We start from the raw sequence: 14,154 nt of genomic DNA, 5'->3' as shown, positions 1-14,154 counted from the left end.
TCTCGGCATTCCCTCTCCAGGTCCCCATGACCCACTGTTGCTATGTGATGTCTCAAAAAAACTGAAACAGACAAACCCCAAGCTATCGTGACCCGAGGACTCACAAGTCCTTCTCCCAGTCCATGGCAACTGGGAATCTCCCTTTACCTCTGTCGAGTCTTTTTTTTTTTTCTTTTCAGCTTTAATTGGTATCTAACTACAGTCAGATAACTTTCTCCCTTTATTGGCCTGCCCACAGGGTTCAGCCATAAATATCCCAAAGCAGGGGGCCTTGGGTGGGGGTGGGGGACCCCAGGGTAGCAAACAGGCAGCAGGATCTGCATGACAAAGGATTCCCACGCTCTCCGGGCCGCCGGTGGAGGGCTGCAATGCAGGAGAGTTGCCGCAGGGCCAGCTGCCCCTGCCAGCTCCTCATTAATTACTGTTTACAGCGAGCAAGCGAGCCCCAGCTCCACCCAGCTGGTCCCTTTCCTCTCTCCGACAGACCAATGCAACTTGGCCCCTTCTCGGGGCTCCAGAGCACTCCACCAGCGCCAGAGATGCACCAGGGCAGCCTCCGGGGGACAGAAGGGCCTCACTCGCCCTGTATTTAGAGTCTTGACCCTCCGGCCAGGGGCCAGCTAGGAATCCTGGCAGGAGTGTGGAGGGGGGGGTGAGGGATGTGACTGACCAGTTGTGTGACCTCAGGCATTGCTCCTAAATTCTTTTGGCTTCAGTATTCACATATATGAGACCAGGAAGTCTAAAGCTTCCAACATTCTGAGCAGTGAAACCCCTTTTCCTTGGGCTTCCTAATTCTCTAAGAGGAGTGGGGAACCCTCTGGCCATGTGGGGTGGAGCCTGGGGAGCAAATCTGTCTCCCCCAGGAGGGGGCTCCATAGTTCTTCCCAGACCAGGAATTCAATGACCCCAGGTTTGGCTGAAGATAGGGGACCGAGGCTTGGATTTTTTGGATTGAGATGTAAGTATCTTTTTTTTTTTTTTTTTTTTTTTTTTTTTGGTTTTTTGAGACAGGGTTTCTCTGTGTAGCTTTGCGCCTTTCCTGGAACTCACTTGGTAGCCCAGGCTGGCCTCGAACTCACAGAGATCCGCCTGGCTCTGCCTCCCGAGTGCTGGGATTAAAGGCGTGCGCCACCACCGCCCGGCTAAGATGTAAGTATCTTTTAAAGACAGGTCATTTTTTAAATAAATAATTTTTTGTTTTACATGCATTGATATTTTGCCTACAGATAGGTCTGTGTGAGGGTGTCAGATCCCCTGGAACCTGAGTTATAGATAGTTGTGAACTGCCATGTGGGTGCTGGGAATTAAACCCAGGTCCTTTGGAAGAGCAGTCAGTGCTCTTAACCTCTGAGCCATCTCTCCAGCCCCATAAAGACAGGTCTTATGTAGGCCAGGTTAACCTCAAAGTTGCTGAGATTCTCCCATTCTGCCTCCTGCGTGCTAGGATAACAAGCATGCACCTCATTTTATAACCTTATCACCTTCCAAGACTTTCCTAAGGTCCACGCATCAGCTGGGGCCTGGAGAGACTGGCTGGAACCAAAGGACACAGGATCTATGCATACAGAGTAGTAAAAGCCATCAAGGGAGACTGTAGACCAGGCAAGATTCCTTCATAACCTGTTACAAAACTCATGGCGGACAGGTCCATAAAGTCAGGACAACTCTCGTGAAGGTGGTAGGGACAGAAGCCAGGAAGACAATGACAAGCTGGAAGGCCACACCTCTGCACAGCACAGACCAGCACAGACCAAGGGGGGTTGGTTCTCAAAACATATTCTGGGTCCTTGTGCAGGTGAAGTGGTGGCCTCGCCATCAAGGCGCAGCTGTGGTGGTTTCAGCCTGAGAATTTTGAAGGCAGGTGTTCTCCAACATCTCCCTTGGCCATCATGAAAAACTCAAATTAACACTGGCAGAACATTTCCCTCTAAGCAATGTTTCTTTATTTATTCATGTGGTCTTTCATCTACCCCACAAATATTTATTACCTAACAGATGCTGAGCTCTAGGGATGCATACCGGCTTCTACAAACTCTGCAATAAAACGCTGCTGATACACTTAGGTGCTGTGTTTGTTTGTTTGTATTTGATATAGTATTTCACGTAGCTCAGGGTGGTCTCACAGTCACTATATAGCCAAGGATGACCTTGAACTCCTGGTCCTCCTGCCTCTACCTCCCAAGTGTTGCGATTACAGACGTGTGACCACACGTTCTGCTAAGACAGCGGCTTTAAAAGCTTGTTAGTGACGTCACTGTTCACATCCAGTGTTGGTCCCAGGAGCTGGTTCAGTGCACAGGGCTCTACTCTAATGTAAATACTTAGAAGAGTTGATTCCACCTTTCTGCATGGTCTGTACTATGGGAGTGACAGTGGAGACCTTACGGACCTTATAAAATCATGACGTGTATCGGTGATGACACACAAGGCCGCTACTCCAAGCCTGAACTCTATATATGTGCTCTGGTAGTTAGCCATCACTCGATAAAACAGGATAGCCTTGGGTTTGGAATACCTGAACTGGGCAGGGATGAAAGCAGGGCCAGATACTGATCAAGGCCTCGACTGGTTTCTGACAGATTTTTCTGCAAAGGCCTGCCTTTTGATTCTCATGTGTTTACCGGGCAATCTCCGGGGTCACAGAATCTGTGTGGGAACCCCTCTCTTACAAGCGGAATCTTCCTGGGCAGGCCACTTGTTCCTCTAAACCCTGGCTTCTGGTTTTTGTTTTATTGTTGCTCTCGTACAATGTAGCCCAAGCTGGCCTGGGACTTCTGATCCTCTCCGAAGCACTGGCATTAGGGGAGCGTGAGCCTCAGGCTCTGTATCCACACCGGCTAGAGAAGTGTAGCTACTGGCCACGTGGCTTGGTGGTGAGGACGCCAAACACACTGGTCATGGATAAGGACTAGCTCTCTAGCCAAGGTCTAACTGTCTGTTAGACCTTGGGACAGCAGTGTAAGGAGATCAACCCACTCAATTGTGGAGGTCAATGACATGATTTGTAGTGACCAGAAAGCCCTCCGGCCTGGCTCGATGGCTCAGGCAGAGCGCCGTGTGCCCTGGGCTCCGCGTGGCAGCCTCACAGCCTCATATGTTGGTGACGTGCCTGGCTTCTGTCTGCACCTTCCTACTCTGCACTGACATCACTGGGGGAGGGAGGCTCGCATCGTCTCTCCACTGTGTCATCCATTCTGGGTGAGGGCTGAGTCATTTGGAACCTCACTGCTCACTGCTGTCTTCCGAGTTATTGTCGTGTGTGTCCCCCCCCACCCCCACCCCCAGGTCTAATTGACTAACTGCAAGTGTTACAAGTGCCTTCCCGTTCCTTGTCACTTAACATCTGGGACTCTGGGGAATCTAGGTGGGGAACGTACATCCATAAATCCCCAGGTGACACATGGTGTGTGGGTGGCTGAGAGAGTCTGGAACCTGGAGGTGCTCACTAGACCTCTGTTAAGGACACAGTTGGTGCTGGATTCAGGGAAAGGCTGGTAAGGGTCTAAGGGGCAAGGATCTGGGCGCACAGAGAAGTGCCAGAGACAGTGCTGGGAGGGAGGGTCTCCCCAGCACCAGGGTCTACACTAGCAGGCGAGCCCGCCGGAGGTAGAGTGGGATTCTTCCTGCTCTGGTTACTTCCATCGCTGCCTGCCTGTTGTTTACAAGGTCAAGGCTGCCCAGCTCTCTTGATGACAACTTTAATGCCATTCAGAAAGGATTAAGATCTTAAACACACACACACACACACACACACACACACACACACAGAGCTCCCTTGGGCCCCGCTGTCAAGCTGAGGAGCTGAGGTGGCAAGGCTTTAACAGGCGGCAGGAAAGTCGGAGGCATCACGAGGGAGGTCTGACGCTCAGAGGCTGGGCTGCAGTTACCTTCCCTGGAGAAACTGCCCTCCTGCTCAACTCATGTGTTCCACCTCCCCGCCAGGCACACAGACTTCTCTCACCAGGAGGATCCACTACCTCCTGGGCCAGACTGTCCTGTCCTCATAGGGTCAATCAAGGGATCCATGGCTGCTCTGGGTAGAAGAAAAAGCTCCCTATGGGTGCAGATAGGCCTTGGCCAAAGAGCTGCCTGGCTACATCCAGACCACCGGTGTCCCTCTTCACCTTGCCCAGTAGAAGGAACCTGTTGTCACGTGTGTGGCCTCCACACGACAGCAGTCAGCTCTCAGTGGCTCTGTCTACAAACTTGAGGGGACCAAAAGGACCAAGGGATTTCCCCCAGGCTTCCACAGCTAGAGCAAGGCAGTTCTGCAACAGGAATTCTGTCAAGAGTCCTGTTTCAAATCATGCGCTCTGCCCCGCTACCGGAACACACCTCCCTGTCTGGTGTCTGCGGGAAATCTGCCTGGAGAACAATCCAGAGTCAGGAACCTTGGAGATGCCCAGGAAGCCTGGGCTCATACCACCCCTGAGATCTCTCCTGGCCTTCCCTGGGGAAGAGCACCGCGGGGCCCACCAGCCTACCTGCCACAACGCCGGCCACATAGACAAGCCCAATTCGGGTGGCTCCATGCACCATCTCCAGGGGCACGCCTACCAGCAGCTGCAGCACCACGTTGAGCCCTAGGTGTTCGACCCTGTGACAGACACACTCATTAACTCACCTGACAAATGCTGTGTGCCCTGAGACTGGGGGGCCAGGAGGGTGCAAGGCGGCACCAGCTTTGCCTGTGAGCAGCTCCTGGGCTGGGGAGGGGTGATTGCCATGGAAAAAGATTCCTTCCAGCTGGGACAGAATACACATAAGGGGCCTGGTGGTAACAGGTAGTCTGCCTCTGCAGTAGTGACAGGGACTAGCCATGCCCAGGACCTAGCAGCCTCAGGAGCTAACATGGACGATGCCAAGGTTCAGAGAGTGGCAGAGAGTGGCTTAAAGTCACAGCCCAGGTGTCTGATCGGCTTGACCTGGGCCGTTCACCAGCTCCGGGATCACTCTGGTCTTTCACCATACCTACAAGCACTACGGAGCCGGAGCCAGAAATCAAAGATAGTCTCAAAACATCTTGAAACATTGTAACTTATCAATGCAACATTTTCTCTTAAAGTCTTAAATAGAGAAAAGTTCTCCCATCTGGTGTGAGAAGGGCTTCACCCTCTCTACTCACTCCAAACTTCTCAGGGCTGAGAGAGGGACCCCGGGCTTTCTTGCCCTGGAACAGACTGTGATGGGAAATAAGTAGTTCCAATAAATCAGTCCTTTACTTGGCTTGTGGGAGCAACCTCACACACAAATTAAGAACAACTCTGGTGGCAGGTTGGTCACATGACCCTTTTTGCTTTCTTTGGCCACTGGAAAACAGAACATTTCAACCTACCTCTGGGAAGTGCATAGAATTATACTGTTAAATGTGTGGGCCAACCCCATTGCTGGCTCTGAGCACCCTACCCTCTCTGTTTCTCCTTCCCACAAACAGTAAAACGACAGTGTGTTTGGTATGGGTTGAATTTCAAGGAGCTATCACAAATCTGCATCCAAGTCAATAAAAATAAACTGAAAACTTAATTCCAGAGTTTGGGGCTCAGTGTTAGGGCACTTGCCTATCCAGAGACCCTAAGTCCAATCCTCAACACTGTAAAAAAAAAATTAGTTTTAAAATATGCATATGTAAGAGGAAAAAAGTAAAGACAGAAAGAAAAAACAAAAGAAAAAAATAAGAAAAAAACAAAGAAACAAAAAAAGGAAAAGAAAAAAATAAAAAAAGAAAATATGCATATGTAAATGTATATGTAAAATGTTCATATATATACCATGTAATAACTTCACCCCAGGTAGGCAGGCCGCTCACTCACTCTCCTGCAGGGACCGTGGGGAGACAAACTCACCCTGCATGCATGAAGATGTATGTCACATAGCGCCAAGCCTGTGCGCGGAGCTGCGGGTGGTAAACCAGAGAGTTCTTCAGGTACCGAGGATGCGTCACTTGCAGCACAAACTGATCCAGGAGGACCCCGTTGTACAGGAACAGGGCAACCTAGACGAAGCAGAGTGGACAGGCCAGTGACTAGGCACAAGATGGCCCAGGATGGTGTTCCTGACGGGCACTGGGGACATGACAGGAGAACGTCATCCCACCTGAATGACAGGTGCCCATAGCCAGCACCCACTTACCAGAAAACATCCCTCACTTCACGGCTGTCTGATATGTGTGTGTGATGGGGTCATTTGATCTCTTTGTCTATGCCTCCTTGACAGGCATGATTTTAAACCTTAATTTTAGTAAAACCTCACTCTCCCATTTTATATAGGTTTTCTTAAACAATAGCAACAAAACAAAACCAAAACTAAAAAAAAAATTTTTTTAGAAAACACTGTGGTAGAACAGACATAAAATTTAGCATCTGTAAATTTTTATTGTTGTTGTTGTTTTTCATTTCTTGAGACAGGGTTTCTTTGTGCAGCCCTGGCTGTCCTGGAATTCACTCTGTAGCCCAGGCTGGCCTCGAACTTGGAGATCCGCCTGCCTCTGCCTCCCGAATTCTGGGATTAAAGGCGTGCGCCACCACCCAGCTGACTGGCTTTTTTTTTTTCCCCCTGACTGGCTTAAAGTGTACCTTCTCAAGGACAACCTGCATTATGTCACATGTCAGTTTCCTTTTTTTTTTTTTCCTTTTTATGATACAAGGCCTTGCTAGGTAGCCCAGGTTGACCTAGAATCACTATACAGCCCAAACTGCTTGCTAACTCACAATCCTCCTGCCTCAGCATCCCAAGGGCTAGAATCATAGGCACAGCCTACCGTGCGCTGAGCAGAACTAGGCAGTTCCATTGTATGTATCTGCCTCTCTTGACACCGCGCTCTCTGTCAGTGGGAACTTGGATGGCTGCCATCTTTTTGCTTTTGAGAATATCTCTGTGAACAAGGTGGACAAGTAGCTCCTACTTTTAACTTCAAAGTGGAATTGCCACATTATACAGTAATTTTAAGGTTAAAAATTTTAAAGCTATCATTATTTGAAGTCGGACAAGGTGGTGCACACCTTTAGTCCCAGCACTCGGGAGGCAGAGGCAGGCGGATCTCTGTGAGTTCCAGGCCAACCTGGTCTGTAGAGTGAGTTTCAGAACAGCCAAGGCTACACAGAGAACCCATCTCAAAACAAAACAAGTTATTATTCTATGTGCATTTTTATTTTGTCTGCAATCATATCTGTGCACCACATGTGTGCCTGGCTCCCAAGGAGGCCAGAAGAGGGCGTCAGGTACTTAGACCTGGAGTTACAGATGGTTGTGAGCCACCATGTAGTAGGGGCTGGGAATCCAAGGAAGAAGCTGTCAGTGCTCTTCCCCACTGAGCTGGCTCTCCAGCCCCATGCTTCATTTTCTGAAGAACGAACGGCCAGACAGTTTTCCTAGTGGCTGCACCATGTTACACTCCCATCAACAGCACCCAAAGTCTCTGGTTTCTCCTTATCTTCAGCTAGGTACCACGGATGTTCATTCTTTTCAGATGACTAAGTATATTTGTTCGGGCCCTAGAAGTATGTTTACTTTGGTGGTTTCTCGGGAACTCACTATAAAATGCACTGCTGTGTTCCAGTGTTTATAATCAGAGCATGCACAAAGCCATTTAAGAATGTCTGGGGGACAGGAGGTAGTAGCGCACGCCTTTATTCCCAACACTCAAGAGGCAGAGGCAGGTGGATCTCTTTAAGTTCGAAGCCAGTCTGGTTTACAAAGCGAGTCCAGGACAGGACAGCCAGGACTGTTACACAGAGGAACCCTGTCTCAAAAAAAAAAAAAAAAAAAGAAAGTTTTGGGTACCAGGCTGGGCTACCACAGTGCAGAAACCCAGGAGGGTGGAGTTTTCCCTTCCAAACACGATGGCCTGAATTTGCTCTTTGTTTCTTCTCTTGCTGCCAGCTGTGGTTTCTGTAGTGTTGCTGGCAGCTCCACGTTCCTCCATCTTCTACCTTTTACGAATCAAAGACCCCGATTACTAGAGCTCTATGGAAAACAGAAGCCTCGGACTCCAAGAGAGTTAAATCAGCTGTTTGAGTATCTTCCTTTTTTTCTATATTGATGGCTCAAATTCATACAGCTGCAGAGTTTTGAAATCTGATCCAATCTGCACACAAACACTGGCTCCTTTGGACCAACTTAGGCAAATTATTCCAATGATCTGGTCCTCAGTCTCCCTATCTGAAAATGGGTTCCAATAATTAGACTGCACAGTGGTCGCAGGTTTACAAGTGATGTTGCAGCCAAGAGTGGTGGCATTCAGCTATAGTCCTAGCATTCCAGAGGCAGAGACAGGAGGATCGTAAGTCAGAGGTTAGCTGGAGTAGAGGGAGACCCTTTCTTTTTCCTCCCTCCCTCCCTCCCTCCCTCCCTCCCTCCCTCCCTCCCTCCCTCCCTCCCTGTCCCTCTCTCTCTCCTTCTCTCTCTCCCTTCCTTCCTTCCTTTCTTTCTTTCTTTATTTTGGTTTTTCAAGACAAGGTTTTTTTGTGTAGTCCTGGCTATCCTAGAACTCACTCAGGCTGGCCTCAAACTCAGAGATCTGCCTGCCTCTGCCATGAGTGCAGGGACACAAGGCATATACCACTATGCCCAACAAGAAAGAGACCCTTTCTTAAAAAAACAACAAAATGGGCTGCAAGCACATGTATACACTCAGACACACACACACACACACACACACACACACACACACACACACACACACTCACATAAAATAAAATAAATAAATTAACAGAGCCAGGAGCTGTAGAGACGCCTCTGCAGTTGACAGCCCTTGCTGCTCTTGCCAGGGACTCGGGTTCAGTCCCTCACTCCCACGTGACAGCTTACACCCATCTGTAACTCCAGCTCCCGCGGCTCTAACACCCTCTTCTGACCTCTGTGGGCATTGCATGCATGTGGTGCACAGACATACTCATTCACACAAAGCAAGCACGTCTAATAAAAATTTTAAAAAATTCAGCCAGGTGGTGGCGCACGCCTTTCCTCTCAGCCCTTGGGAGGCAGAGGCAGAGGGATCTCTGTGAGTTTGAGGCCGGCCTGGTCTACAGAGCGAGTGCCAGGACAGCAAGGGCTTCCCAGAGAAACCCTGTCTCGAACAGGGAACAGAAAGGCACTTGCCGACACGTCTGACAACCTCAGCTCAGTCCGAGAATCTAGACCGCTGAGGGAGAGAAGAGGCCCCTGCGAGCTGTCCTCTTACCTACACGCGGGCACCGCGCAGGCTCTCTCCTCACACACCAAGTGAGGAAGCAGATGAACAAATCTAATTTAGAATTGTCAATTGACAAAATGACAATAAGGGCAGACGGTCAAGCTTAACACAAAGGGGCAGCTCGAGCCCCGGCAGGCGACCAGGGAAGGAAGCTATAATCAAGGTCGGGCTGGGCTCTATGGACCATGCCTGGACACAGATTACATTACCAAAGGCTACATGCTCGGGCAGCGGGGAATGGAGGCCAGCGGTGGAGTGCTTGTCTAACATGTATGAAGCCTAGGTATCTCTCTCTCTCTCTCTCTCTCTCTCTCTCTCTCTCTCTCTCTCTCTCTCTCTCTCACACACACACACACACACACACACACACACACACACACACACACACACACACGGCTGTCGCCACGCAGCTCTCCTGGTAACAAGCAGAGCTTCCAAGTTTCTCATTATTGTTGGTCCCCAAATAGACGTCAATAAATAGTCCCACCCAGTAAGCACTGGGAGAACACATCTAAGGAAATCGCAGAAAAACACCACGGCAACACATGCTTAGGTAAAAGCGTAATGACAAACGGATCTCTGTGTGCAGAACAGAGAGGGGTAGATTTTTGTTTCTGTTTTTTTGTTTTGTTTTTTAGAGTTTCTTACAAATATTTTTTTGGGGGTGGGGTGAGGGTTGAGACAGGGTTTTTTTGTGTAGCTCTGGCTGTCCTGGATCTCGCTCTGTAGACCAGGCTGGCCTCACGCTCACAGAGATCCGCCTGCCTCTGCCTCCCGAGTGCTGGGATTAAAGGTGTGTGCCACCACAGATCGACTGTGCGGGGGACGGCCCTGTTCTTTCAGAGGACCCCAGTTCAATCCCCAGTGTCCGTCCACATTAGAGGTTCACAACTGCCTACCAGCTCCAGCGGATCTGAGGCTTTTTTCTCACTCATAAGCTCACACACACACATGCACATACACAAATAAATAATAAAGTGGGAAAAAAAATAAAGAAATGGTTCTTGGTTGGAATGATTAGTTTTTGAGACACACTAGCCTGTGATTTTTTTTTCTTAAACAATGAATGGCCGATTCCTTAAAGAGAGAATGTTCTTTAAAAACGTCATTTTCTTGCTCACAAACACTCCCTCCCAGAGGTAAGCGTGTGCTTCTGTATTCAGGAAGCACCCCAGCCATTCTCTCACTCTATGGAGGTGTCCTTCCAGTGACAGCATGGGGACGCTCTGGTGACTCCTGCATTACAGTCTGGAAATGGAGTCCCAAGGGGCTAACCGCTGTTGTTCTAGCCTTCCAGGGAGGAATTTACATATGTTGGCTCTGCTGAGTTTGTCTGGCTAAATCCCCGATCCATGAGTTTGCCACAGTGTTCTGCTAGGGTTTTATTTTTTATTTTATTTATTTATTTTCAAGACAGGGTTTCCCTGTGTAGCTTTGGAGCCTGTCCTGGAACTCGCTTTGTAGATCAGACTGGCCTTGAACTCACAGAGATCCGACTGCCTCTGCCTCCCAGGTCCTGGGATTAAAGGCGTGCACCACCACCGCCCGGTGTGTTCTGCTATTTTAAAGGGTGAAGAAACATGGGGACTTGGCTGCAGCAAAAAAAAAAAAAAAAAAATTGCCTCAAGTAATCTTCACCTAGGGGTGCTCATTGATAGCACTTAAGACTAGGCAGCTGGCACAGCCCAGCCTGGGAACTGAAGGCCAAGGCTAAGGGAGCAAGAGTTGGAGGCCAGCCTGGGCTACATATGAGATCCAGCCAACCTGGGAATAGAGTAAGACGCTGTCTCAGAAAACCAGAAGGTGAAACAAGAGGCTGGAGAGATGGCTCAGCAGTTAAGGGCGCTTGCCGCTCTCCCAGAGAACAGGAGCTGTGATGCCAGCATCCACACCAGGTAACAGCCTGTAATTCCACATCCAGAGATCTGACACGCTCTTCTGGCCTCAGTGGGCACCCCCACATGTACGTGCACACACACACACACACACACACACACACACACACACACACACACAAAACAAAGCAAAACAAAACCCCCAAATTTTGGACTCTCTTTGCAGCCCAGGGTATAATAACCCCTGGGTTCCCTAACAAGGCTCTGACTTGCAGGACAACGGCTATCTGATCTGCTGCTCCCCGACCCCGACCCCTCAGAACCTCTGACATCCTCTCCCGCCTCCAGCCTGGTCCTTGCCTCCAGCAGGGTGACTGTGATCATGAACCAGGGCGGAGGGCAGCAGGTGTAGCTGTCGTAGTACCACTTGCGGTCAATCTCCCGGGGCAGGGTCTCGTAGGCCACGTGGCGGATGAGCCGCTGGGAGAGGCTCAGCCCCTTCTCCTCCAGCAGCGCCTTGCTGCTCAGCCTGCGGTTGCCCTGGAGGATGGCCTGGCGGAAGCTGTTGGAACGCTTGTTGCTCATCTGCACAGGAAATGGGGTGGGGAGAGAGAGGGTCAGAGCCGGGGCCTCAGGGGAGCACCTCACCCACCCCTCAGCCTGCAATGTCCCTACAGCCACCCTACACCCTCTTCTGTGAGCTCTGAGCAGCATTCCCAGAATGCCACTGTGTTGACCTCTGACCTCACAGCTCACCTCCACTAGAAAAGGACTCTGAATATTCCTCCTGCCTAATAGGAAACGGAGATCCAGAGAGTACCTAAGAAGACGCAGGTTCAAACCCAGGCCTGTGCTTATACATTCCTCCTACCCACTCATTCCTTATCTTCCCATCTCTGGTGTTGGGGTCATCACCAGACATGGGGGATGGTGGTGGTCAGGACAGAGAGGAAACCAGCGGTTCACAGTGACGGCTGCTGTGGGAAGGCACAGGATCCAGGCCAACGTGTCTCAGCAAGGGCTTTCCGGAAGATGATGGTCAGGTGAGGGCCAGGGGTGGGTAGAATTGAACATCCTCAGATACACCAGCTTGGGACGGTGCAAGCAGGTCTTGGTCAGCCAGCTCTTAGAAGCTGCCAGAATCAGAACCCAACGTCACGGAAGCCATGACACCTGAATGTCTCCTGGAGGTATGATACTTGGTGAGCCCAGGGCCTCACCCAAGAGCAGGTCCTGCCCTCTGCAGTCTGGGCCTGGCGCCCATCCAACTCTCTGCTTCACCCAGCAGTTAGCCGGACTTCCACCCTCTGGAAGCTTCGCCATCCTTGACTTCCTCTCCAGGATCACACTGTAAACTATTCCCAGGGGGAGAAGCCCAAAAGACCCAGATCTCCTGGCCCAAGGGCCCAGCTGCTTCATAGCTACTGGCGTGTAGTGACTGACATAATTCTCAGACCACAGGCCCAGCAGGTAGTAATCCAGTCAGACCCAGAGATAAGAACCAGTCAGGACTAGCAAGGTGAATGGGGCCAGAGCAGGGCACAGGAGTCTGAGGCTCTTTCTGGAAGGATCCAGGTTCAGATGAGGTGGTGGAGCGGGAGTCTCCCTTGCAGAGTCTTCTCATTCCTGAGTCCTGCTCAATGTTCCCTATGTGGCTTTGAGTCAGCCACCCTTCTAGCCATTCCCACCGTCCAGATGAGGGGGGATTTGTTCTGCGTGGGTTTGGTAAAGGAAGGGCCACAGCAATCATGCAGGGAGGACATTAAGAGAGAGCAGAGGCTTGCAAATGCCGTCCTTTATCATATTTGGTCCTTGCGGAAACCCTGTCTGAACCGTGAGATTCATTTCACAAATGGGAGAAGAGAGGGATGGACTAGACCGCCACGGCAGGGAGAGGAGAGGCAGAGAGAGGCTCCGGGGTGGCCCTCTTTACATGAATGCAGCCTGCGATTGGCCGCCGCCGCTCAGAGTCTGAACAGAAGAATGTGACAATTTCATGCCACTTCTCATCAGGAGCTCACACAGAGGGCACCACTGGAATGGAGCCAGTCGGGAGGGAAACACTTGCCTGGGCCTTGAGATTGGGCAGGCACCTGGGGCACAGGGGCCGGGCCGGGCACCAGCCTGAGCCAGGCTCATGGTCTGCTTCTTGGTGAGGCTGATGACACTCGTGTGCTCCAGTCTGTGAACCGCTGTCTCGGCTCAGCGTGGGCCCAGGCTTCCGGGTCTGCTTCCTGGGCCTACTAGAACAGGGGAATACGATGCTACCCCTGAACGTCTAGCAGTTCCTTGCCAACCCACAAGTCCACAGACTGTGGCAACCTGCGGCTGAGAGGCCACAGGCACTGCTGTTGCCTGGGCAGTCACGTCACAGAGAGCTAAGATGGGGCAGGTGACTGCAGGCTTCCCTGGCCCTACCTGAGGCCTTTGGTGTTCTTTCTCCTCCGTGGGGGGCATGAAGAGATCAGACGGCCTCATGGGCAGGGAAACAAGCAAAGACATCCCACCTTGTGTCCACCTCGCTAGCCCATGTAGCTTCGACTGATGTCCCGTCCATGGGGTGGGGAAATGCAGCTTGTCTAAGCCACCCGAAGCTCAGCGTAACCACCCACAGCAGCCTCTGAGAGAACAGCATCAATCCCCAGGAAGTGGGGCGTCTCCCCCAAAGATAACAGACAACGGGCAGGACTCACGAACTATGGCCCCTCCCACGAATAGGGACAATCACCAACCATTCTCACAGCTCCGGCCTCCAGTTCCGCTATGACTAACAGATGAAAACCTTTTGGAATTTTTAATTTTGTTTTGTCTGTTTTCATTTTTGTTTTGAGATAGGGTCTCACTGTGTATCTCTGGCTAACCTGGAACTCACTCTGTAGACCGGCTGGCCTCACACTCACAGAGATCTGTCTGCCTCTGTCTCTGCTGGAATTCAAGTCGTGTGTCACCACACCTAGCCCTTTTGGGATTTATTAACTTAGCAGACCACTAGCTTCCATCAATCCATCAATCAAAGGCTAAGGATGTCATCAGACAGCAGCTGAATTTTTTGTTTGGGGTGTGTGTGTGTGTGTGTGTATGTATGTGTGTGTGTGTGTGTATGTGTGTGTGTGTATGTGTGTGTGT

General features: G+C 50.7%; 1 protein-coding gene across 1 annotated transcript in view; it reads right to left on the bottom strand.

Moving 5' to 3' along the window:
• Rhbdl3 (rhomboid like 3) overlaps positions 1–14,154 on the bottom strand; it is a 51,669-nt gene that overhangs the window by 18,328 nt on the left and 19,187 nt on the right. Inside the window, exons 4-6 of the mRNA XM_028866962.2 lie at positions 11,389–11,613; positions 5,847–5,995; positions 4,488–4,600 (exon numbers count right to left, since the gene is read on the bottom strand). Of these exons, the coding sequence (XP_028722795.1) occupies positions 4,488–4,600; positions 5,847–5,995; positions 11,389–11,613 (487 nt within the window). The remainder of the gene's footprint in view (positions 1–4,487; positions 4,601–5,846; positions 5,996–11,388; positions 11,614–14,154) is intronic.

The sequence above is a fragment of the Peromyscus leucopus genome, chromosome 8b, assembly GCF_004664715.2.
Source record: "Peromyscus leucopus breed LL Stock chromosome 8b, UCI_PerLeu_2.1, whole genome shotgun sequence".
Taxonomy (NCBI): domain Eukaryota; kingdom Metazoa; phylum Chordata; class Mammalia; order Rodentia; family Cricetidae; genus Peromyscus; species Peromyscus leucopus.
Note: the sequence above shows the minus strand (reverse complement) of the source record. Positions and strands in the feature narration are given on the sequence as shown.